The sequence below is a fragment of the Castor canadensis genome, chromosome 17, assembly GCF_047511655.1.
Source record: "Castor canadensis chromosome 17, mCasCan1.hap1v2, whole genome shotgun sequence".
Classification (NCBI taxonomy): Eukaryota; Metazoa; Chordata; class Mammalia; order Rodentia; family Castoridae; genus Castor; species Castor canadensis.
Window position 1 is genome coordinate 13,725,591 of NC_133402.1, and position 25,609 is coordinate 13,751,199.

The 25,609-nt window shown below is 44.1% G+C and overlaps 1 protein-coding gene and 1 non-coding gene across 2 annotated transcripts in view; one reads left to right on the forward strand and one right to left on the reverse strand.

The window, feature by feature from the left end:
- The window catches only part of Xylt1 (xylosyltransferase 1), a 119,036-nt gene extending 112,553 nt beyond the window's left edge, over nucleotides 1-6,483 (forward strand). Inside the window, exon 10 of the mRNA XM_020186695.2 lies at nucleotides 36-6,483. Within this exon, the coding sequence (XP_020042284.2) occupies nucleotides 36-358 (323 nt within the window). The 3' untranslated portion in view covers nucleotides 359-6,483. The remainder of the gene's footprint in view (nucleotides 1-35) is intronic.
- Nucleotides 6,484-24,972: 18,489 nt separating this feature from the next.
- LOC141418677 (U6 spliceosomal RNA) lies at nucleotides 24,973-25,079 on the reverse strand. Its single transcript, XR_012443338.1, has one exon. It is a non-coding gene; the product is annotated as a U6 spliceosomal RNA (small nuclear RNA).
- Nucleotides 25,080-25,609: the final 530 nt, after the last annotated feature.

Below are 25,609 nucleotides of genomic sequence, written 5' to 3' on the forward strand. Positions count from 1 at the left end.
CTTACAATTATGTCACTGTTTCCTTTATCTTTCAGAGGAGGCATTGAAGCTGCACAGTGGGCCGCTCCGCAGTGCCTACATGGAACAGAGTTTCCAGAGTTTGAACCCCGTCCTTAGCCTGCCCATCAGTCCTGCCCAGGTGGAGCAGGCTCGGAGGAATGCGGCCACCACAGGCACAGTGCTGGAGGGATGGCTGGACTCACTGGTGGGTGGGATGTGGACAGCCATGGACATCTGTGCCACAGGCCCCACCTCCTGCCCGGTCATGCAGACCTGCAGCCAGACAGCCTGGAGCTCCTTCAGCCCCGACCCCAAGTCGGAGCTGGGGGCGGTCAAACCTGATGGCCGGCTCAGGTAGCACTGGCCTTGTGTGTGCCACCGTGCAATCTCAATGGAAAAGCAGCCAGAAGGGCAGGTGGGGCCTGAACCCGGGCCTCGCAACCTGGGGGGAGCCTCTTGTACAAGGGGCTCTCCTGGCCATACAGTGATGGGGATGGTTTGGAGGTCAGAGCCGGTTGGCCTGCATTTGGCATCTGGCCTCTGAGGGTGGGGATGACTCAGTCCTGGTGTCATGTTGGTTTCTCCTCTTCTGGTTGGTCCTCAGTTCCTGCAGGTTTCTGTCTTCCCCCTCCAATGACCTGCACTTGTCCCCCCACCACAAGTGAGTTTCACTTTTATTTTGAGCAGAAAACTTAGTTTACTCAGCACAGTGGCAGGTTCAAGGTACAGATGAAATCCAGGTTGCTCTGCTTGAAACTGAGGAGCGGGAACTTCCCACTCAAGGCCCAGCCCAGCGGGCAGTCCCTTTGTCAAGGACGTCTTCTAAGTACCTCTTCTGAACCCATCTCTTCTGAACCCAAGGGCTCCACGCAACCCAGTTTGACAAGCACAGCCCAGATCAAGGGTTTGAGTTCCAGCCCCGCCCTTCCATTTACCTTTGTGCTCTGCTCCTTTGGCTGGGAAACCCTTGCCCACCCTGAAATAGCAGACTGGCCAAAGGCCACAATCTCGGGCCTTTCCCAGGGAGGAAGCAGGCTTGGGGAGGCTCTAGGCCTTGAGTTGAGCTGTTCTCCCTCGTAACTAGAGAAGCAGGAAAGCCTTTCGATGTGACATGGCCTAGATCAATCAAGAAGTATGATAACCAACTGTCCATTGATCCAGGCCATGCTCCACCAAGGCGGCTCACATGGTAGCAGAAATGCAGTGATTCTGTGAGCATGAGCCTTGAGTCTCCCAGCTCTCCATAGGCTTGGAGGTCAAGATCATGACCTCTTTGGTACTTAAAAATGGAAACACCAGGGACCATGGCCCTGAAACTCCCAAAAGATCGCTTGGAGAAACTCCTGAGTTGAACAGCACAGCAATACCCATCACCTACCAGAGCCCTTCTACCCCGAGATCAGGCACCCAAAACCTTTGTGAATTGCACATTTGGTGCTGTAGGCAGTGACCAAATCACATGGACCAGACTTCTCCCATCCAGGAAAAAGCATTTTAGATTTGGTTTTTAATTCCATGCCCTTCCTTATCCGAGGTGACATAGCACATAAATTAGGAAGATTGAATTTCAACAGTGGGAGGGGTGTTTAAAAAAAAAAAAAGATAGTATGATTCAAATCGTTTGAGTTACCAGAAACCTAAAGGGTTTCTTTGCCATGAGGGCTCTGCAGGACCATCCCCCGCTAATCTGGGGAGGCCTCCCCAGAGGCTCCACTTCTTCTTTGAATCCCACCCTCCCTGAATGACAGCATTTCCTGACAAAAGCCACACATGTCCTTCCTATGGAGAGCTGGTCTTTTCAGCACTCCTGATGTGAGTCCCCCCGATGACCTGTCCACTGCGCTGTCCCTGTTCCTCCCAGCAAGGCAAGATGTCCCGTTAGCAATGGAGGAGGACATAGAGAAGGGACACTAGATATTTATTATTTATATGTTTTAGTCAATGACTAATTAGTAGGTGCTGTTTTTGCAGCTTGTCAATTATGTTACTAACTGAAGCTGCCTTTATTCACAAAAGGCTCTGTTCCCTTCCTCTGCCACTCCTGCCCCCAGTTGGTCTGTCCGTCCGCCTGTCTGTCCATCCGTCCATCCCTCTCTCTCTCTCCCTCTCTCTCTGTCTGCCCTACATTCTCCTTGTCCTCAGAGTTAAAAGGGGGTGTGGAACACCATGGGAAGTTTGAACTAACATCTTCGACTGACTGGGTGCCTTTGGGACCACTGGAGCCTGTTTCCCCATCATTCAGGGTGTTAGTTTCATCTGTCCCTCCACATCCAAGAGTGTTGGCATTTCTGAGCCGACCCCACCCCAGGCACCGCGATGTGACAGGCTGAAGACGTGGGGAGATGGGATTGAGCTGACTGAGAGAGCTTGGACCATCCCTGCTGGCTCCATGGTGGACGCTCCATGGCCATTTTCACCACGGGCCTTGATGTGCCAGTGACTGAGGGAAGCCTGCCCCTTCCAAGAGAGTTCCATCCTAGGAAGAGGGCAATCAGAAGACCCAGCTGGAGAGCTCAGCTATTGTCCCTGGTGGTTTTGGGACCTCAGAGTGGCTTTCTCAGGAAGCCCATAGGCTCTCCAAATAGTTTTAGAAGGCCCATGGGAGCCACAAGTCTGGCACCACATCCTCTTCCTGCCCTAGCCCCTGTCTCTGACTAGGGTTTCCCTGGGGCTGCAAAAGCCCTGGGCAGGCTCCCTTTCTCCCTCCTTGCTGGGCCATTACAGCTCTGCGTTTTCTGCAGTGTTATAATCAATGGCATGTCCTTATGTACAGTGGGAATTGCAGGCACCAAGACAAGACCCTTCCTGACCCAATCAGACATTTCTGATTTTTTTCCCATTCTGGAATGAGTGAAGAAATGGCAGAGCTAACTTACTCTGGAGACTGCCTTCCTCCCCCCAGGGCTCCCCCTCTCACACACCCCGCTTTTTAATTTGGGGTGTTTTTCTTTGACTCCTCTGTTTTTAGACCAGAGAATAATTTTGCAGATGTTACGTTTGGTAAACAAGGATAATTCCAAGCACAGCCAAGTATTATTTGAGAAAAGAAGGTGTTTTTCCAGAGAAAATGGGGTAACTCCTTGTTTTTTGTTGTTTTTACCTGCCTGAGAATGGTTGTGTGTGTGTGTGTGTGTGTTTTGAAAGCCACTGGTCAGGCAGCCTTGAGCTGTGGCTGCCTGAGGATTTTAAAAGTGTGGTGGTGTGGTCTCTGGGAGCCTTATTAGAGTCTACAGAGGGTGTTAGCCTAAGCTGTGGGCTCAGCCACTGGCCAAGTCCCTGGAGACTGGGGAGATGAGGATCTCAGCTTGCGGGGTGAAGGGAGCATTCAGACTACAGTTGTCTCTGCCAGTGCCCACCTATCCGGGAACATTCTGGTAGAAATGAAGTTTAGAAGGCAGCCAGCTTTCCCAAACCCCACTTCCCAGGTCATGCACAAAGCAATGTGTCTCCAGGGAGGAAGTGAGCAGTTCCCAAATCCCCTTGTTGTAAGAAGTACACCCCGTCTTCCCTTTGGAAAACGGTCTTTCCAGCGGGATCAGGGGTCTTTCTGATTTTATTTCTCATTGTTGGTTTAACTTGTAAAATTCAAATGGCATTTACAGAGGGTGAGTAAGGCCACATAACCCCTACTCCAGAGGGCTGGGTTATTGCTACTCTAGGCACATGCAAGGTATACAGGGACCATGTCCCCTTCTGGTTCTCTAGTTTTCAGGTAGCTACAAGGAGGACGGTGGCTGGAACCTTGAGTCATCTGCTGAGAAGGGAGAGTAGACAAGAGATGTTGTCTCCAGGTGTGAGCGATGAGCAAGGATGCCTTTCACATCCAAGTTCACTGAGAAGTCAGAACACCAGTAGCATTTCAGGAGTGTGTGTGTATTGGGTGTGTGTGTGGGGGGGTTATTCTGAAAACTTCTGTCAGCATGCTCACCTTGTGTTTGTAAAGAAAGCTTTGCAGCTAAAGGTTCACTCTATGATAGGAGTCACGAATGAGACCCAGAAGGTGAACGTAAGTGAATGAGACAGTGGTGTAAGAGGAAGTGGTAGGGACTGTGGTGCTCCAGGCATACATGTGCCCCATCCAGAAAGCAGTCATGGCTCAGCTTCATGGAAGAGTAGAATCTTCCAGTTTGGAAAAGGAAGCCAGATTTTTTACAGGAAATCTGATTTTTCAATGTCAGCTATCACAGTGAGGGAAAAAAAGTCCATAATTCACTTACGTTCTACCAGCAAATTCTGCTCTCAGAGGTGGTTTAAAATTAGGCTAGGCCTTGTCCTAGTAGACGAGGGAAGGAGCCAGCATTTGGGAAGAGCAAAAAGAATGGTTCACATTGATTCCTGAAGGGAAGGGGCCCTCTGGCGAGTCATCATTCCCTTCCCAAAAACCATTCCTCAGAGGAGGCTGGCTTGTTGGCTGTCCTGGTCCCAAAATGTTTGTGCTGAAGGGAAAAAGGAATGCCCTTTGGAGGTCTGGGATGCAGACCTCTTAGACATTCAGAGGTCCTAATCCACATGAGTCCCTACCTTCCAAGTTCCATCAAACCAGGCAGAAATGGCAAGGAAAGTCCAGAAGGGATTAGTGAGTAAAACTGCCAGTTTCTGTCCAGTCCCACATCTTGGCAGATATATGGCCACCTCTGAAAGCTTCCTTAGAAAACATACAGAGCTGTGCTTGCTCACAGGAAACCCTCTTTACTTCTGCCTCAGTTTCCTCGCTTTGCTCATGGGTCAACCACAGGCGCTACCTCATTGTGTCTGCTGAGAAGTTAAGTTTACCTGGGGGAAGGGAATGAAGGTGTCCAAATGTACTGGAGCTGAATGTCTGATCTATGCAAATCTCTCTCTTGCTCACTCTCTCGCTCTCTCTCTCTCTAACTTAAAAGTATTATTTTTTCCCTTGCAAACAAGATACTGTACAGGACCCTCTTAAGACTGAGGAGGACTTTCACATGCCACCTGTGTCTACCCTTCACGTTGTCTTTGGTTCTGTACTTGTCAAGCCCCGAGCAGGGAGAGAGTGGCCTCTCTTGTCTCCCCACTTGGCTGGGAATACTCCAACTGCCTCTGCCTACAGACACCACCAGGAAGCAGGTTTATACCTGGCTACCACCATTCCTCACACCACCTTCTCTTCCTGCATTTTCCTGTGACTTGCTTCTCCTGTCTCCCACTTCCCCTCTCCTCCCAAAAAGCCTTAGGGTTCTCCTTTTTGAAATGTGGCCTTAAAATTATTATTATTTTTTGGGGGGGGGGAAGGCTGACGTCCTCTGCCTCTAATTTCCAGCACCATCACAGAAGAATGAGCATCTTAAAGCTTTCCTGGCAACCTCCTGTCAAGGGGCTGCTGATCTGTAGTTCGCTGATGTGATAGAAATTGCTTACAACTGTTGTCTTTAAGAAAAATGTCCTTCTGTTTTTCCCATGGGCAAAATGAAGGTTTGAGTGCTCACGTAAGCCTTAGCCAGCTCCTGAAGCTCTCTCTCAAAGCATACTGCTGCTGTAGTGGGCTGGGCTAATTACCAGAATGATGCTCAAGATGGCTTTCCAACCTCTTCCCCCCAAGACCGGGTGACTTTATGACTTCATTCAAGGGTAAATCAGGAGCGTTTCTCAAATTAGCTCTTCGTCCTTCCTGCCTGGAAAGTGATAGCATTAAATATTCCTGGTGGGTAGGTCAAGTTCTTAAAGGGATCGTCCTTTCCCTACCTTCAGACCCCATCCTGAATTCTCCCATCACTCCAGTGCTGGTGGAGCCAAAGACAACCCCAGGGTTTTCACGGGAAATTCACTGGAATTGAACGCGATTTCTTTGTAGTCTTTCTGTCTCTCTCTTTTTTAAAAAAAATACTCTTATGTTGTCAATAGCATTTGTTTGAGTGTTTGTTTTAGAGGCCTCACAATAAGTTATTTCTGTCTCCCTCATTGTTATCAAAGACATGTGGTGATATAGTTTTTAAAAATAACTATTTTGTTATAGATCACAATATGCATAAAACTGTACAGAAATATTTTGTAATGTATTGATTTTAAAAAAAGAGAATCTGTAAATAAAGTTTTAAAAACAGAGAGAATTCACATGGCACACACGGAAAGATGTAGATATTTTGCTATTTATTTAAAGGAGTATTTTAAGAGATATTGAACAATCTGAAATTGACCAATAATCAAAGTTCTAATCATCCAAATGCTTTTCTTTGTGGTAGAAAGTGATTCTCAGAAATGACTGCATTACCTGCCCATTTTTTGCACCTTTTCTGTCTTATCATTTAGCAGAGAAACAACCACAACAAAATTGTGCCTTAGCTGTATTTTTTTGTCTAGGGGAGTTCGTTTCTGTCTGACAAAGCGAAATTTTTTGCAGAAAACAGTGGATGTATTAAATACTGTATCATACCAAAAACACTGCAGGTGTACATAGATGCTTTCTGTCATACTGTGTTTTCAGATGCAGAATTTTAAAATAAAAAAAATGCTGTCTTTATGGAACAGTATTGGGTGACTTCTTTTCAGCAATTTTATGTGACTTCATCTAAGCTTACCTCTCGTCCATCATCGTACCATGACAGCTGGGAAACTCTTGAGAGGGGACCAACAGGATGGATGCTGAGACCACAGGCATAAACCAGGGCTTTCCTGGGAAAACCAGGATGTTTGGTGGGAACTTGACATACTTTCCCATAAAGGCTGCAGTCATTTTCCCACTGGATTATCACAAGTCTCCTAGAGGTGATTTACTTGATTGGGGCAGAGTAGCACAGTTTTATATAACCCAACTGGCTGGTCATTTAGCAAGCCTGTTTCCCTTTCCTCTTTACCAGGCAACTGGACTACATTTCCCAGAGTGCCTTGCTCTTAGGTGAAGCCATGTGACTGGGTTCTGACAAATGAGATATAAGTGGAATGTATGTGAGGTACCTCTGGACTTGGCTCATGAAACCTCCTACTATAGCATCTTCTCTCTAAACTGTTCCCCATTTGCCAGCTCAAATATTTTTAATAGTGATTGGGGGGCGTTGGTTTTCTTGGCCTATTCTGCTCTCTTCAGAGACATTGCAGCAACATACAGCAAGGCAGAACCCCAATACAGGAGGGACCTGAGCCTCTGGACAGCCATACGAAATGTCACCCGAACAGAGTCACCCCTTTGACAATGATATAAAAAGAAATAAACACACAGCATAACAACTAGCAAATCCATCCAGAAATAGAAATTCTGATATTCCTCTGGGAAAATCCAAATTTTAGCTCCTTCATACCCTAGATGAAGATACAGAGAGTCAGAAGAGTAAAGCAATTTCTACAAAGCCACTTATGGTCATCAAGGTCAAGTCTAGAACTAAAATTTCCTATTCCCCGGGGGGGGGGGGGGGGCAGTTCCTCCATTATTAGTTTTCTCACTACGATTGTCATATATGGCTTCTGAAGACCATGACCAAAGATTTGGAGGGCCTGGCCGGCTCTAAGTCACCCTGTGAAGTTCTTATAGGCTAAGATTGGCACGGAGGTTCAGCAGCTAGAACAAACAGGTTAGCAATCTTTGCATTAGGCAGGCAAGAGGCCAAAAGTAGGAGGAGGGGCTGGCCCCGCATCAGCCTCCTTGAGCTTGGCTTGGAAGAGAAGGTGAGAGACTCCAAATTTGGGGAGATGAAGGGGCTCAAGATTCATTCACCAAAACTCTTTTCTAGCCTGACTTTATCACCAACTTCCCCCTCCTCTGCCTAAAGATAAGTCCTCAGAATATAGGTTTGGTGGCAAGAAAAGAATAAATTTCTAAAATGCCTGCAGAAGCGAGGATCATAGCTGTCTTGCTCATGGGCCCCAGTGTTTAGCACAGTGAATCCATAATAAAAGAACTGGGTGAGGGCATATTTCATAATTGAATAGTATGGGCACAGCTCCTTTGTCCAAGATGATGTCTTTACATCCATCATTTGATCCATAGTATTTGTCAAAATGTGGGTTATTGAACCCACCTTGACTTTTACCACCAGTAATGATGTTTCTGAGCTTGTTGCTTTGAAAGGCTGGCTGGAATTTCTTTCCAACTTCCTTACTCGAGCTCAGGCTTTTTCAAAAGCAGGCATGTGGTACATAACTCAGTTCCCACAGCACCCACAGAAGCTTAGAGATTGCTCTAAGTTCTTCAAACCAATGGTTGCAAGTCTTTTTCTTTTAATGGATATCCTTTCCTAAACAAAATTATACATTAAAATCCCAATGTATAAAAGAGACTTTCAAAAACTAATGGTTTGAGGATGGCTCAAGATGGAGTTAGAGCAGAAAGTCTGACTTAGCACTGACCTCCCACCCCAACAACCAATTTCTTTGTTGTCCCCAGGGAATCTGGAGAAGGCCATGCTTTGAATTCCATACCTCCCTGCTTCTCCTCCAAACTCTGTCATAGCAAACATCAATATCCTTCAACCTTATTGCCAAAAGAGATAAAGGTCAGGCAAATAAGGCACTATGATTGGCTGAGGCTGAATCATGTGCCCACCCCTGTGGCCAGGGGATTGGGTAGGAACCCTTGATTGGCAGGCCCATCCTCATCTACAGGATTGGAGCAGAAGAGAAGCATATATACCCAACGGGAGAAGATGGTGTTGAACGACAAAAACAACAGATGTCCATCCACTGCCACAGCCAACCCCAGGCCCAGGTGGCTTCTCAACTTGCCAGTCCGATTCGTTTCTGTTTCTCAAGTGCCCACATTGTCTCCACCCAGCTCCTACATACCTCTCTAAGGAGAAGGGCTCTGGGTATGTCTAAAGCAAATCATTTTAAATAAATAATCACAACGATAGCCGATGGCGCAGATAATTTCCCTCTTACTTAATTAGGTGTGGAGTGTTTACGTTTATGGGATCACATGGTAGATTTCTACTTTTATCCTTGTAGCCTAGACACAGGGCTCATTGAAAAGGCCTGCGGAAATGCCCTTTGCTAATTGCAGTGGATGATTCAAACTTGCAGCAGACAGCCGGGCATGCACCTGCCATGAAGAGAGAGCAGCATCGCTCTCCGCATTCTCTAGCAGCATTCGGGTCCCAGACTCTCGCTGAGCATTCCAAGGCCTTAGCTGCTCAGCAAGCACCCAGAAGTCTTGAGCTAACCAGCTCCTCCGTGGTGCAGGGATGTAGCTTGCTGACTTGGTGGTTAAGCTTCTAAGAGTGGAACTGATGAGGAAGCCGGCCAAAAGTTCTAGATGCTCCGGAGTGGGATGTCAGGCTCCAGGGCAGACTGGATGGAGAAATATACGGAGTGCTTTTCAAGTCGCACTATCAAGCCTGACTCACCCATTGCCAGTTTTCCAGTGCCTCCCACCAAAATAGAAACCCCCATTCCAATTTTGGAACCAGATAATCCTGGTTTTTATCATGGATTAGCTGAGTCAGGTTGAGCCAAGCTTCCTAACATCTCTGGGCCTCAGTTTCCCTGTCAGTATATTAGGGTTAATAATTACCTAGAAAGCTGTTGGGAGAATTTTTAAAACAGTACATGTGAAACACATGTCTTAGCATCTACATACAGCAGGAGTTCAATAAATGTCATTCCCCTTGCCTTCATGTTCCAAAAGTGAAAGTTGTTTAAGGGCAGAGGTGAGGTCTGTATTCTCTTAATATGTAAGGTGGTATTGCCAGTGTTTGATGAGTGAATAAATGAGTAAATGGACAAATGAGCTGGATAGCTTGCTCCATCTATCATTTCTTCAGGGGCATTCCATTCAGCATAGTATTCACATTCATTCTGTATGTGAAACTTGATGTCTTCCTTATGCTTCCAGTTATAACCAAGTGGCATCACCTTGACTTCTGAGAGCCAGGTAAGATTCCCGTGAAATGCCCCAAACAGAGGGAAACACAGTCTTGCCTCCAGTCTCTTTACAGGTTCTTTGGGAAAGTCAAGTTCAGCTGTAACCCCGGGTTCCATTCCCACCTAGTTGGCTCACTTTACAGGTACCCTTCTATTTTAAAGGTTCTGTTTTTCTTCTTTCTGTACTGCATCGCTTCCTCTCTCAGTAAGTATCCTGGTCCCATCATACCTTAGCATACAATTGCAGAACCTCGTGGGCAGGCTCTACCGAAGCTGGCAGGTATGGGATTGCATTAGCGCATTTTCAGTGATTTGGGATTTAGCTTTGGCCACCTCCATTCCCAGACAACTCAACAACTTCTCATTGGCTACCCACCTGCACAGTCTCCTCGCGCAGACATACTTCCTTTCCTCTCTCCATTACCTGATCATCACTCCTTCTATCTGCTTTCCCCCAACTCCCAAAAATGCCACTACCTCTTTTGTCCTGCTGTCTTTTTGCAAACCAGTGTCTTAGAGCTTACTATACTTCACCTAAAGAAAACCAAAAAGCTAAATTCTAAATTAGACTGCACTCCTAAGAGGAACTGTGGTGGCAGCTGTATAACAATTACTACAAAATACCCCCACATAGCTAATGTAATCCTGGCTGCCAAGGGATGTCTGAACACTTTGGCTCAGTTTCTTACATAACACTGGTTACTCTTTCATCAAGTCTTTGGGGTCCCCCTTACCACTATGAGAATTTCATCAGCACCTCCAGCTTCTCTCTCATTCTAGCATGAGCGCATGAGCATCTGCTCATTTAATCAGAGATGGATGGCAGGCAGATAGGTTGCAAGTGTCCAAAGATGAGCTTGGATGAACTCTAGGAGCAAGAATTACTCAGAACTAAGAATTGACCTAGGTTTGGATCTAAGAGCTTTGTTTTCCAACCTTAATTCTTTAAGACCTGCATCAGCAGACAATGGCATTGACCTTGTCATCCATGGGCTTAGAATTTAGTCATCAATATGCATATTGGCCCAAACTTTGCTTCAAAACCTGGAAATAGGAATCTGGGAAATTAGGGATGTAGAGCCTGTACCGTTCTGTAATCAAAAGTCTCAGCTTTATACAGAAGCCTGGTCACTCCATCCCCAAGGACTCTTCCTTTATAATGGGCAAAATGCTAGCCACCTGATACAGTTGGAAGAGCACTAACCAACTAACCTTAGGTTGAGTTCTGACCTTCTTATGTATTGTGTGAGCATATTAATCAATTTTTCATCACTGAGAAAAACTACCTGAGAGAAACCAACTTAGAGAAGGAAAAGTTTGTTTTGGCTTATGGTTTTAGAGGTCAGCTGGCGCCATAGCTCTTAGACCTGTGGCAAGGCAGAAACATCATGGCGGAAGAGCATGGTGGAGGAAAGCTGCTCACCTCATGTAGGCCAGGAAGCAGAGAGAGCAAGAGGAAGGGTCTGGGGAGAAGATACTCAGATACACACTCCACAGACAAACCTTCGATGACCTACTTCCCCCAGCTTATAGCCCAATCTAGTAATCAATGGATTAATCCAATTGATTAAAGCAGCACTGTTGTGTCACTTCTCAATAGCAGTACTACCTGGGAACCAGACCTTCCATACCTGGGTGTTTTGAGGGGACACTTCATAACCAAGCTACAACAGTGATTTTAAACCAGTCACTCAGGTTTCTGTGAGTTTTCTCATTCATTTAAAAGCAGGGAGGAGAATCTGATCTACCTTACCTATTGTGAATGGTTCAAATAAGATTAAACCAGAGACTCTCAGACATGGTCATACAATAGAATAATCTCCTGGGGACATTTTTTAAGTCCTGATGCCTGTACTAACCCTAGACCAATCAAATGTGCATCTCTGGAGATGGGACCCCGGCATCAGTCATTTTTAAAGCTGATGGGTGTTTCCAGAGTGTGCAGTCAAGGCTGAGAGTCACTGGATTAAATGGAGGTGAAGCCTTTCCTCAAGTGTGGGGGATTTTCTTATTACCCAATGCTTAGATCAGCCCTTATTTATATGGTAAGAAGAATGCTTGACTTGAGGTCACAGGACACACACACACACACACACACACATACACACACAATCAGAGCTTTTGAGCCACAAGGATAAAAACAAGATCAAGATCCACAATATTAACAGAAAAACCACAATGTTCTGGATTAACTCAATGTTCTTTAAAATGTGAGCCTTAGAATCCATCAAACATCCCAAGACCTAAGAGTGATAGTACAAACATATCCTTTAATCTGGTCATCTGCCACCAAAAGCTGTGCTTCAAGCATCCCAGACAGAAGAATTCTCTGAGGTGGGAGTGAGGTCTCCATCACGTACTTCCACCCAACTCACCTTTCTTTTGGACATCACAGGCAGTTTACTTGACTGCCTCTGGCCCTTGCTTCTGCTATGTAACCCCTTTGCACATGTGTGAGTGACCCCTGTCCCGCTCTACAAAAGCATAAGATCCGACATAAAAAACAAACTAAAGCAAAAGGTGCTGGGGCATAGTAGCCAAAGTGGTAGAGTACTTGCCTAGCAAATGAAATAAAAGATGAAAAATCTAACATTTTCTCATACTTAATGAAAAATAAAGAAGGAGCAGATGAAAATGCTGCTTGACATAATATCCTATCTTTATTTGATCATTGTTTATCATCTGCAGCAAGAATGTAAGCTTTGTAAGAGTAACTCCTTCCCTGTTTTATTCCCCACTGGTTGGTTCTCTGGAGCTTGACACAACATAGGTGTTCAAAAGAGATTATACGAATGAGTGAATGAATGAACATTTTGACCAAGTAATCCAAAGCAAATCTGTCTCTCATAACAGTAACCTGGAGGAAGCTATCACAGTAAGCTATAACCCTGGCCTCCATGCAGAAATGCAATTCCCAGGAGCTTTGGGATCTTGCTCTCACACCAATGAGCTCCCGTTCCATCCGACACCGTCCTTTTACACAAGCTGAGTCGGTGCCAATTAACACTCATTAATCCAATTTTCATGAAATTGGACAAGCAGACACAGAGTTTCATGGAGCAGAACAAATTACTGGCAAGCTGGGTGAAGTACCTGCTCTGTATCTTGCCTCCTGAGGTGGCAGGAGCCCTTCTAGTGGGAATTGGAAAGCAGTAGATGTTCAAGGTTGTCTTGTCTGCAGGCTGCTGTGTTACTATAAGAGCCTTGAGAAATGGGAATTCAGACCTGTGTGGAGCTGGAACCCAACTAGTGAATCAGCACCCTTCTGGCTGCGTGCCTCTTGGTGCCTGCCCAGGACCCGTGTTCTCATTCAGCATTGAGATTTGAGAAGAGATGGACTCTCCCATCTGGCAAGTGAGAACAGGAAGGCAAAAAGTGTTGACTGAGTCCAGAGTTAGTGAAGGAATCCTTGCAGGAATTTTAAAGTCGGACCCAACCCTAAATATGAAATAATAATTTTGCCTCTATTCTCTGACCTTAAGGTGATTATGTTTCCTCATTTACAAATTAAGCAACATCTACAAATTAACTTCTTGGTGTTAAACATGATATTGCATAGAAAGCCTTTCTCACAGACCCTCGCAAAAAGCATGTCCTCAAGAAATGTTAACTTAAAAAGAAACAATCTTGGCTCCTTCTGTATGTCTACTGGTGAATAAATAAACATCCTGAGGCTTCCATTTTCCTTTCCACATCTTTCTCAGTTGATAAGATTTACATTACACCCATAATGCATACATCTATTCATTCAGCAGAACATTATTGAGTACCTACTGTATGCAGAAGGTGAGATAGATGTTGTCTAGAAGTAATTTTAGAAGTAAAACTCTCTCAATCTAACTTCGAGGGGGCTGTAATATAGGAGAGCATAAGATGAAGGTATCAGCAAGAAAGGGTAAGAGAGAGTGGAACTAATACAATTTCCTGATTCCCTAATGTCCCATGAACTACAAATTTCTTAGTCTCTTCCTCAAGCCACTCCTTACGGCTTCAGAAAAGTTTACTAACATAGGGCTTTGCAGTTGAGGAGCGGTTGAAATACTATTTACTCAATCTGAAATCTATTATTTATCAAACACCTGATATGTGTCAAGCTTTGAATTCTGAGTTCAAAACTGGCATCATCTTATTCTTTGTGAAGCTTAGAGTCTGGTATAAAAGACAGCTTTTACTATAAAAACACATGAATAAATGCAAAACTACAGCTAGGAAGCAGAGAAGGGGAGGAGACAGGAGCAGTAGAGAGGACCCAGCAAGACAGCCATAGGGATGGCAGATTGTAGTAGATGATGTCAGTGTCACAGTGTTGGTAGAAACAAGACCACTGCAGGCATGGAGACCATGGGAGGATTCTTATTCTCAAAACAGTGGGGCACCACACAAGATTTGTAAGGACCAGCGACCCGGGCCAAGGTTGATACAATCATATTTGTGTTTTGAGGTGTGAATGAACTAAGAAAGTCAGTGGGACAAGAGCAGAGAGAGCACAAAGGGAGTCTGGTTGATGTTGAACGTAGAGATGGCTGCCCTCGCCTCCACGATACCCTGTGAGCATTTCCTCTGCCCAGGGTATCAAGAGTTTCTCAGAGAGAAAGTCTCACTGCTATTACCCCCTGAAGAATTATAGGTTAGACTTTGTGACTGTGGAGTCAACAAAATCAGGGCAGCGTTCCAAAGGCACCAAGCCTGGCCTGTATCCCAGGTGAGTGGAGATTTCTCTGTCATAACTACTACTTTAGCAAGTCTTGAGGAGTTAGTTGAATGAGTCACAGTTCTCAGTGGTGATGGGAATAGTTCCTAGGGGTCAAGATTCCATTTTTGGGGTTTTTTTGGTGGTATTGGGGTTTAAACTCAGGCCATGCACTTACTAAGCAGGCACTGTACCACTTGAGCCACTCTACCAGGCCTTTGTCTGTGTGTGTATGTGTGTGTGTGTTGGGTTTTTTTCAAGATATTTTCCTGGGCTGGCTTCAAACCTCGATCCTCCTGCTGTCTGCCTCCTGAGTAGCTAGGATTACAGGTATGATCCACTGGTGCCTGATGAAATATTTCTGATTTCAAAAAGTTCCCACATCCCTTCTTCTGTCCAACACAAGCAAATATAACTGTAGAAAATAAAATGTCTGAAAATAATGCTATTATTTTTAAAGTTAAAGTTTTAGGTTCATTTTCTTTCTCAAGAAACATGGTGAATTAAGTTCTCTTCTTAAGGAAATATTCCTGTAAACTAGAAATTCTCACTTGGGGGCAATTCCAGAGGACATTTGGAAATGTCTGGTGACAAATTTGGTTGTCATAGGTTGAAGTGCTTCAGAAAACTAGTAGATAGAAGCCAGGGTTGCTCTTTAAGCTAATACACAGGACAGCCCCCGCCCAACACACACAATGAAGGATTGTATGGCCAAACATGACAGTGGCGCTGAGGCCAACAAACTTGGCTATAAACCTTGTTTATTCTTGCCTTTATTGTGACTTGTTATATGGAATTAGGAATCACATCAGTCTTGCCCTCCTACTTCAGAAAATGTCAAATAGAAGGGTGGTTGGATGGTATATAAGTGATTGAGAATTAGTCACTGAATCACTAAACAAATGAGTAAATGAATGAATGACACTAATAGCACCTATGAGCTAATGAATAAAAGGAAAGCTAGCATGCACTTACCATCTTCAACCTCTATGAGCTGTATTATGGCTTTTCCTTGGGGCTGTGTGACATCTTCTTCAGTGGATGCATTCCCCAGGAGGCCTTGCATGATGGTCTCGATTCCATCCACTTCTCTGTGTCCCTCATGACACCATTATATCTGTGGGCAAGGATTTTAGTCAGTTCCATTACCTTGGTGCCTTCAGCACCAGAGACAGTGCATAACACATAAAGAGCCCTAATCCTGATTAAATACTTGTTAAAAACCTTTATGCTGTCAGCAAACCAATGAGGAAGGTACAATTTCCGTCTTCATTTTGTGTGATAAAATGAAAACACTGAAGCCCTGAAATGTAACGCAATTCGTTGAAGGACACACAGCCAGTAAGTGACAGAGCCAGGATTCCTCCTAACTCTGAAAGACATTCTTGCCTGTCAAGCAGCATGGCCTCTGTTTCTAATGAAAGAATGCAAGTCAATTCTTTTGAAGACTTTACCTGGCTTCACTTGAAGTTCTAAAGACACAAAAGAGCTGGTCCTTAACATAGCTCCCACCTCCCAATTCCTTCCCTGCCCAGGTGAAACAATGACGGAACAAGGATTACTGAGCTTTGGCAAGGAAGAAACAGTACAGATCCTCCAGGCTGGCTCTCTTAGACACAGGCTAGACTCAGAGAACTGTGCCAAGGAGTGATGGACTCCAGGCAATTTGTTTCAGCTTACAAACTTCAATTGGTTGCTAAGAAACTGTACAAAGAGAGGCCCATTAGAAGCCCTTAGAACCCACAAGCAGTTACATAATCCCAGATCCTTCCTTTCTAGAAATGCAAACAGTGCAAGAGCAAGCCTTCCCGCAATCTGCACTGTGTGTGATAAGGGGATTTCTGTTTGGGCCCCTAAGAAATCCTGTCCCATGGGGGATGGGCTGTGGAGGAACCAAATGGTCAGGAGGGTTCTTCCAAAGGACTTAAATTTTCATTAACATGCCATCCAGTCCCACTCCACAATAACCAGATTTTATACAATCACTGCCCACGCTAATTAATTCCATGATCCTCTTGTGTTATTTCCAGTGTTGCTTCTCTGGCATTTCTAAGCAGTAAGCAGGGAGAGCATTTATTTCATGGCCCCAAATGCTGTGAAACCATGGCATCTTTTAAGCAGCTTGCCTAAGTAACTCTTATTCCTGGAGTTACTTTGTGCTTCTCAAACTCAGCTCCAACAAGGGAGCGACCAGGGCAAACTTAGCAACTTCTGGGGAACCTTGTGTACCCCCAAGCCAGCTTTGGTTGGAATCTCTTGATTTGGAAAAGAACGTGATTCCCGATCATCTCAGAAAGGAAGATTTTATGAACTGCCTTCAAAAGATGTATAGCCAGAATAGCTAATCCTTAGCTACATAACTCTCGGTACTCAAGGTGCCTTAGATTCAGGATATTTATTAAAATTTATTCATTTATTTATTTATTTATGTACATTCAAGACATGTATTTACATAGTGCATATACTATAGGCTAAATGTATACAAGGAGATAAGGATGCAACAATGAACCACAAACAATACCCCCATTTTCTTGAAATCTATACTAAGCCAAGAGATAATGAATATGTACATAGATAAAAATATCAGTTAATGACAAGGGGTCTGAAGACAATAAAGTGTAGTTATAGGATGGAGAAGCTGTGAGTAATTGGAAGGATGACAACCCCAGGACTAAGCTGCTCCAAACCTATTACTTTGCCTTGATTGTCACAGAGTTCCCTGTCACCCTATAAGTGTTCTAGATTGGACAGTAAGTTATAAATGACTTTACAGTGATAGGTCAGGGGATGCCTCTCCCAGGTGACGATTCTAAAAAGGCTGAATATCAGAATAAGTCAGCATGGAGAGATGATGCCGAGGAAGGACACCCAAGGCACAAAGAGCACAGGTCCCAGGTCTGGGGGAAAAATGAATTTGCGTATTGGGAGAACAGTGTAGCAAAAGTGCGTTGGACAGAAGGAAGGGTTTGAGATGAGACTAGATATGGGCAGGGTCTGATTATGTGGAGTCCTGAAAACATGGATAGGGAGCTTAAATTTAATTCTAAACAGCATCATGGGCCATTGGAAAATTTAAACCAAGAGAGTTACATGATTCAGAATTTTAAAAAATTCCTCTAGCTACAATGAGGAGACTGGATTTTAAGGGGTCATGAATCAAAACATGACAGCTAGGACCTTATTGCCACAGCCAAGGGCCTGGAAAGTGGAGGATGAAAGTGGATGGTGGTTGTAGTGATAAAGAAACGGGAGTGTACTCAAGCATACTCTTGGGCTGGCTGAGTGGCTGAAGTGGTAGAGCACCTGCCTACCAAGTCTGAGGCCCTGAGTTCAAACCCCAGAACAGCCAAAAAAAAGAGAGACAGAAAATGTCAGTCAAGTATGCTCTTGATGTGGAGCTTGCTAAGCAATGGTGAGAAAAAGACAAGAATTCTAAGTTTTGGCTAGAGAAGCGTTTGGACTGGGATGCTTGGAGTCCAAGAGTTGATGAAAAGAAGATTCTTGCACTATTGAATGTGAAGCCAGTGGTGAAGAGATGGGATGCAAGAAATTCTCCTCTTGCTGAATACAACACAATCAGAAGATAAAAGAGTGAAGAAAGATTGATTAATTGTAGCAAGTTAGGAGAGTATTGGAGTTATTTTCAAACCGATGCTTCCCTGAACAAAGAAGGCACGAGGGTTTTATTGGGAAGCCGATGCATTCATGTCTAGGAAAACACATGTGGAGCGGGCACATTAAGAGCACACTCAAGTTATGGTCATAAGTCACATGTTCAAACAGGCAAGACGGTGGACACAAACACTTCTGGGCATGCTCAGTTCACTATCACAGCAAGCCAAGTTTGTTTGAGGTTATCTAAAAGAATGAATCAGAGTGGCTTGGTGACCTTGCCTTGTTCCTCCTAAGTTTCTCCAAAAGAGTTTTAGCTGCAACAAAAAGAAAGAACAACTCTGAAGTTGGGTTACTTAAAGGGGCAGCAGCTTTCCCCCGGTTAGTGGAGGAGTTTGTGCCTTCCTTGATTAGTGGAAAATAGTGATGGCTTTTTGCTAATAGCCAGGCACTCTGTAGCCTGAATCTCACTTAATCATCACGACAATAATAAGGGTGAGACACTGCTATCATCTCTATTTCACAGGTAAAGGCAAGGTCAGAGACAGTGTAGTAGACAGTTTTTGCACAAGTGATTAAGCTGTGTTTTAAGCATGCACTAAGATAAATGTAAAGTTAAATCCTAGATAAAACAGAGCAAGATTCCATGGAAGCAAAAAGTCAACCCCATTTCCTGCAGCTCTATGATTTTTGCTTTGAAACAATGCATTATTTTTTAAATGTTTAAATTGACAGAATGTATCACAGGGAGCTACTGCAAGACACTATTTTACATTTGTGCATATTTTTGCACACTAAATTTTCTAATAAAACCTGTAAATCATTTTACTGTAACAAAAAAAGACAATATTTTAGAGGAGGAAGAGAAAAGAGAAATATCTAGAACCCTACCTTCCTTTCAGACTAAACAACAGGACAGTTATGCAAAGTCTCAGATGAGGAATTCAGCCTCCTGGATGTGGGTCTGGGATCGCAGGACTGGATAGCAAGGGTTTTTTTCAAGAAATTTAAATTTTCAACTTGAGCCAGCTTTTTTTTTATTTTCCCATTGAAATCTCAAGCCTTATAGAATTCTCCCAGCTCCGAAACAGACAGAACACCCATATGGAAGAGTCCTCCAGGGGCCCATTGCACAGAATAAAAACCCAACACCCAGTATGCATGCTTTATCCAGACGGGGGCTTCCTGATGCAAATCTAGCCACAGGTCTCCCCTTAAGAATGCTTGGCTTTAATCCAAACTAATCCTCCCCAGCTCGGCCCTTGGTGAAAGCACCATCATTTCTCCAAGGGGTTACATTTTCTCCACCATCTGGCAAGAAATTATTTTATTAGCAGAAATAGAAAGAAGGTTGGGATCAGGGAGGGGCAAATAGTATCCACCGTGGTCTCTGGAAACAAGAGGTTGAACATTTAGTCTGACACAAATCCCATTAGTAATAACATGGATCTGCACGAGGATTCTGTTCAGCCACTCTGAGGACAGACGGGAGGATGATGGAAAGAAGTGCTGAACCTGTCATGTTAGATGGAAAAAAAAAAGGTTCAATTTCAATTTTCTAGATGTGGGATCAGCATCACTATTCTAACTTGTTTTCGACCTCAAAGGAGAGAGGACGTGAAGCTAACCCAGAGTTGTCAAAGACCTCCCAAAACAATGCAAGGCTTTTGTGTGTGTGTTTTATTGCTACTACGTTTTCTATTTTAAAAATATAGCTGTACTCTCAGCACAGGCAGTTCCATTTCCTAGGAGGCATTTTGGAACTGTACAAGGTTGTTTTTGGTGGCCACAGTGGTGGCGGTGGGGACATGAGGCACTTTAGACGGGTGGAGCCATGCAGTGACTGAGCCAACCTCAGCCTGTGCAGGACTGTCCCAAATCCTGGCTGACTTTCTATGTCCCTGTGAGCACACAGGTAGATGGAAAACTTATGTATAAACGCCATTTCCCCATAGACACCTTGTGACTTTCGCAGTCTTGATTTACACTAAAACTTTCATGTCCGAAACTAAGTTGCAAAACTCACTTTGTGTGGTTTCACCAACATAAAATAATTATGCATATGGTGGGATACAGTGTGGCCACTCGATACGTGTATATAGTGTGTAACGTTCAAATCAGAGAATTAAGTGTGTCCATCTCCTCAAACATGTACTGTTTCCTGGATTTAATTAAACATGGAAAATCACTATAGCCATCCTAGCAGACAGCAGAACAGGAGAGTTTATCCTGCCCGTGTGACTATACTTCAGTTCACTTGAATTATTCTGAATAGTCAATTCCAAGGACCTCATTTCTGGTGACAATGCCACATACAGCATCACAGACGTCAATAAATACATCTGGTATCCCCAACCTGGAGGAATGGCGATTCCAGATACAGGTATGAGCTCCTACCTGCTTTGCATGTCTTCTGTTCTCACGGCCATGCATTTGATACTGAAATATTCATAGACGTATTTTATGCGGTTTTGACCAAGCATGGTCAAATAAAAATAAAATTTTTTTTAAATTGGAAGAAATTTCAAAAACAGAAATCTAAAATTTTCGTGAGCACGTTCTACAGCTCAGGGTATACAGAGAAGCTGTCGGTCAGTCCCACGTGAAGGTCAAGTGTGTGAAATCCTTGTATGGTTTGCTGAGTGTATAGCTGCCCTTCATTTTGTGAGAATCTGCCTCTCAAAGAGCAAATGGTGCCCCCAAAGCAAGGTAAAAGTGAATGTGCTTAATAGACGCAACAATAGAGGTAATTGGAGATTTGTTGAAAAGCACCCTGTCTTTAGCAGAGGTTGGGCGGTGTCATGACAGCCCAGCACTGAACTCTGTGCACCCTGAGCACGTGTGGTTGTCCCTACACGGTGGTCTCCTTGGAGCTGCAGACCTATGGATACCAAAAGACTGCTCCACATACTATTTTATGTAAATTACTTTCATTCTTCTTTATAATACTGATAAGTCATTATATTAAAATATGAAATATTTAATGTATTGTGTGCATTACACAATTGATAAGTTTCATTTCAGTATGGTAAAGAGACTGTGTCAAAATATTAGTTTTAACTGGAGGACTTTGGGGCTGCCGAGAACCATAAAAATACCACAAAATGTTGTCAATGAACATTTCGAAGAAGGAAAACAATCACCCTAATAAACTACCTCAGGTTTTCTTTTTTTTTTTTTCTTTTATTATTCATATGTGCATACAAGGCTTGGGTCATTTCTTCCCCCTGCCCCCACCCCCTCCCTTACCACCCACTCCACCCCCTCCCTCTCCCCCCCACCAGCTCAGGTTTTCGATTTTCCTTCCCAGTGCTCTTCCCCACACACGCCCACTTTGAGTGGTTACAGTTCTGGTTCAAGTTGTAGCACTTACCCCCATTACATGGATGGGGGAGCCAAGAGCTCAGAGAAGTCAGGCATCTGTGCAGAATTTGTGAGTCTCGGAGCCCAGTTTCATCCAGAATTTCATCCCTTCATGGCTACTCCCAACCCAAAGCCCATTTTCATAAGGACTGTCAGCTTTCCCTGGAGCAAATGACCCTTGGATAAGAATGGTGGAGGGGGTGAACTCAAGTATGATGTATTTGATATAGTGTAAGAACCTTTGTAAATGCCACAGTGTACCCCCATCCTGCACAACAATAAAAAGAAATAAAGTAAAGTAAAATAAAATAAAAGAGAATACAAAGAATAGTAAGAATGATGAGAATGGAGGGTTTGGGAGAAAGCGAGGGTAGAGAGGGATACTGAAAAGAAAAAGACAGTGGGGGTGGACAAAAAAGGGGAGCAGGGAGAAAGAGGGGAGTTAAGTAATGGGGATTGAGAGTGTGAAGATGGAAGGTGACAGAACAGGAAGGAGAAGAGCGGAGCGGATGGACAGGGAGAAGGAGAGTCTGGGAAGGAGGAGGAGGAGGGGATGGAGTGGAGGAGGAAACCTGAATCTAGGACCCAATTTCAGCTTGTGACCATAGACAAGTTATTACCTTCTGCCTGCTTCTCCATTTGGGTGCTTGGGAAAGTAAATGTCTACCCAGCCAATCACACAGGCTGTAGCAAGACCGACCCCTGAAAAAGATAGGAAACAATTCTGGAAGGTTCCAACCCTGTTCCAAATGTAGAACGCATCCTTTCCTGGCCTGCTTCTGGAGAGGAAGCGGGGTCCTCCAGGCACTGGGGGATGATAGTATGTGTTCCCAGGTGTCTCGTATGTGCCAGCTCCCACCTCCCATTCACACCAACATAGAGGTAATTTTAAGGGTAGTAACTAACATTTACCTATCACCAAGCAGCCCTGTGCTCTGCTTTCTCCCCAGCTTGCTTTTGCTCCTGTGCTACGAGACAATTCTGGCCGGACCAGGGAAATGTGGGAAGCACACTTGCCATCGAGGTCCATTGAATTTTATTAGCAATTTTCTCCTTTGTTAGCAATTTCACATTGTATATTAGCACTTGTTTTCATATCATCTTCGTATTCATCACAAAAGGCTAATCCCATTAGCACTTTTCACAACGCAGTAGAGAAAACAAACAGGCGCCTGTGCCAATGCCTCTCTGCAAAGGCGAGGTCTTTCATCTGCTGTTTCTCTGTTTGTTCCAGATCAGACCTGATTCTCTCTGCAGAGTTGTCTTCCAACAGGGAAAAGCTCACAGGTTCCAAGTCTGGAGCCACTGGAGCTATTCCACAACTGAGATTTGCCCTTCCAAAAATTCCCATTCTTCCATTCATTTTGGCAATATTGGAGTTGGGTGTGGTGGCTCACACCTGTAATCTCAGCTACTTGAGAGGAGGAGATTGGGACAAAAGCTGTTTAAAACCAGTCTCTCCTGGGGGTGGGGCAGGGAATTAGAGAAACCCCATCTCAACAAACAAGCCATGTGTGATAGTTCACATCTATAATTCTAGCTACTAGAAGACATAGATAGGAGGATCATAGGTCCAGGATGGGCCCGGGGAAAAACATGAGATTAACACAAAATAAGCCAAAAAAAAAAAAAAAAAAGATTGGAGGAGTGGCACAAGTGGTACAAGGGCTGTTTAAATCCCAGTGCCATGAATAGATAGGAACATATAGCATACACCTGTGTCAGGAGTTGTGGTTAAATGCTGGAGATGTAGTGTCAAACAGGACTCTATGGGGAAAAAAGCAAATAAATGTTTTCTTTGGGTTTCAGACATATATAAACAACTTGCAGGGGAACAGTCAAACAAACATTTTTAGAAGGCTTTATCCTTGTCAACTGGCCAAACTGACACGCCAGCCAGATTCTGTTAGCTGAGTTCATGTGCCTGGTGGAGCCTAAAGGAAGTAATTCCACATTTCAACAGATTTCATAATTCAAGATTTTTCCTGATTTGTTTTTAAGTGACTGTTTTTGGCATTTGGAAGTTCACTAAGGTAGCTACTTAAAGCATACATAAGAAAAATAGGGCTTTTAAAATTATTACTTTAAATGAGTCTACATTCTCACAGTAAAATTGACCACCCTTCACTTCTTAGTTTCAGATTGCTCATTAGGCTCAGACACTGAAATGATCACAATTTCTGGCAAATGTCTCCTTTACGAAAAGAGAGCTATAGAAGCACGGTCATTTGTTCTGAGCATGTCAGCATGTAGTGTGCAGGTCCCACAGCCACGCGGGCGGGGTGAAGCCAGGGGAACAGGGCTCTGGAAGCTGTGACGCTCTCTGAAAATGTGCCAGGCTGTCATTCTGAAGCAAGCTGAAAGTTTTGTGCCAAGGAAAGTAAGATCAGAAGGAGGAAATCTTAAATATTTGCAGTCAAGAGAAACTAGCTGCCTGGTGAAGCCAATGGACCCATCTCAGAAAAAGTAAGGTTTTGGTTATGCAAAGTAACATGCATAGAAATTCCAAATAAATGAGCTATATGGGATGACAGCTATCACAATATTTTTCATTGTGATAAACCAATAGAAGAAGTTCTTTTCCAAAATGTTGAATTATGGAACTCTCGAAACACCTGCAGAGGAAACAGAATAGTATAACAAATTCCCGTGACCCAGATCCAACCACCAGCCAGCCTCACTGCTCCTCTTCCATCAAGCCCCCATGTACGTTCCATCCTTGGGTTTGTCATTATTGAGGCAAAATACCCTGACTTTGGAAGCCACCATTGCAGCTGAACAACTTGGCTTGTGGGCATGGCTCTGTCACGCACACCTGTCAAAAATGAGGAATCTTTCAGTTTCCCTGGAAGTCTGCTGATGTCTCTTCCCTGTCCATCAGTTTCTCTCATTACTGTTCAAAATAACAAGGTGGAATGGTGGATCTAAAATTGACTTAAATTTGAAGAAGATTTGAATATTAATGCTATTTTGAGATATCACTAACAACTGTAAAGAAATATCTACTATTTGTTTTGCTCTGCTCTGCTTTGTTCTGTTCTGTTTTGTTTTGTTTGAGATAGGGTCTTCCTATGTACTCCTAGAACTCATGATCCTTCTGCTTCAGTCTCCCAAGTGCTGGAATTATAGCTGGAAACTACCATGCCCAGCTGGAAATACCTACTTTCATCTGTTGATAAGAAAGTCAGAGGTAAGTCTAATACATTTACCACCCACCGTTTCTAATTACTGCTGCAGTTACGACCAAGCTGCTTAGTGCTTTGTGTACATTTGACTCTGGAATAACTACGCACTGTGATCCTCAGGTTAAAGGCAAGGACTCTGGAGTTCAAAAATGTTATGCAGAGTCCAAGGTCATCCTGCTCTTGAGCAGTAGAACTAGGATGAAAACCTAAGAAAATTGAAAACATCTGGACTCTTTATTTTGGCTCAGTCACTTGCTAGTTCTCTGACCATGGGTGAGAGCCTTAGCTCTCTGGTCTCTATTTTCTTTCTTTTTTTTAATGGAATGCTCCACGAATTTGCACGTTATCCTTGAACAGGTGCTAGGTTAATCGTCTCTGTATCATTCCGATTTTAGCATTTGTGCTGCCGAAGCGAGCATCTGGTCTCTATTTTCATCAGCTAAAGACAGGATTCATAGCCCACAGGGCTGTCATGATGCTCCTGACTCTTTCTAAGGAATCTGGTCACTTAGGATTCAACAAAAATTGATCCAACCGCCAAACAAAAGGAAACAGGGGCTCCACGCACTTTCACACTTCTCTAGAGGGACATAGAGAGGATGTCCGTGTCTTTCCCCACAAGATTTGGCTCTAAATCTGATATCTCTGACACAGTAGGGGACTGGGCAGTGGGAGAGGCTGAAAAGAATCCCTAACCAAAACCAAGGAGTAGCCAAACCAAAGAGCATAAGGAAAGCTGTGGCTTTCCTCACTGTAATGTTCAATAGTAGTTATGGACAAGGCATTGTGGGGTCAGATTCTATGAGAAACTGATCCCAAAGGCAGACTTCTGGGCTCCGCCCCAGACCTAGGAACTAAACTCTATGGTGGAACGGTCTGAACACCCTCATTGTTAGCAAGCTTCCCTGGGTAATTTTGAGGCACACTCAGATCTAAGAAGCACTCCAAA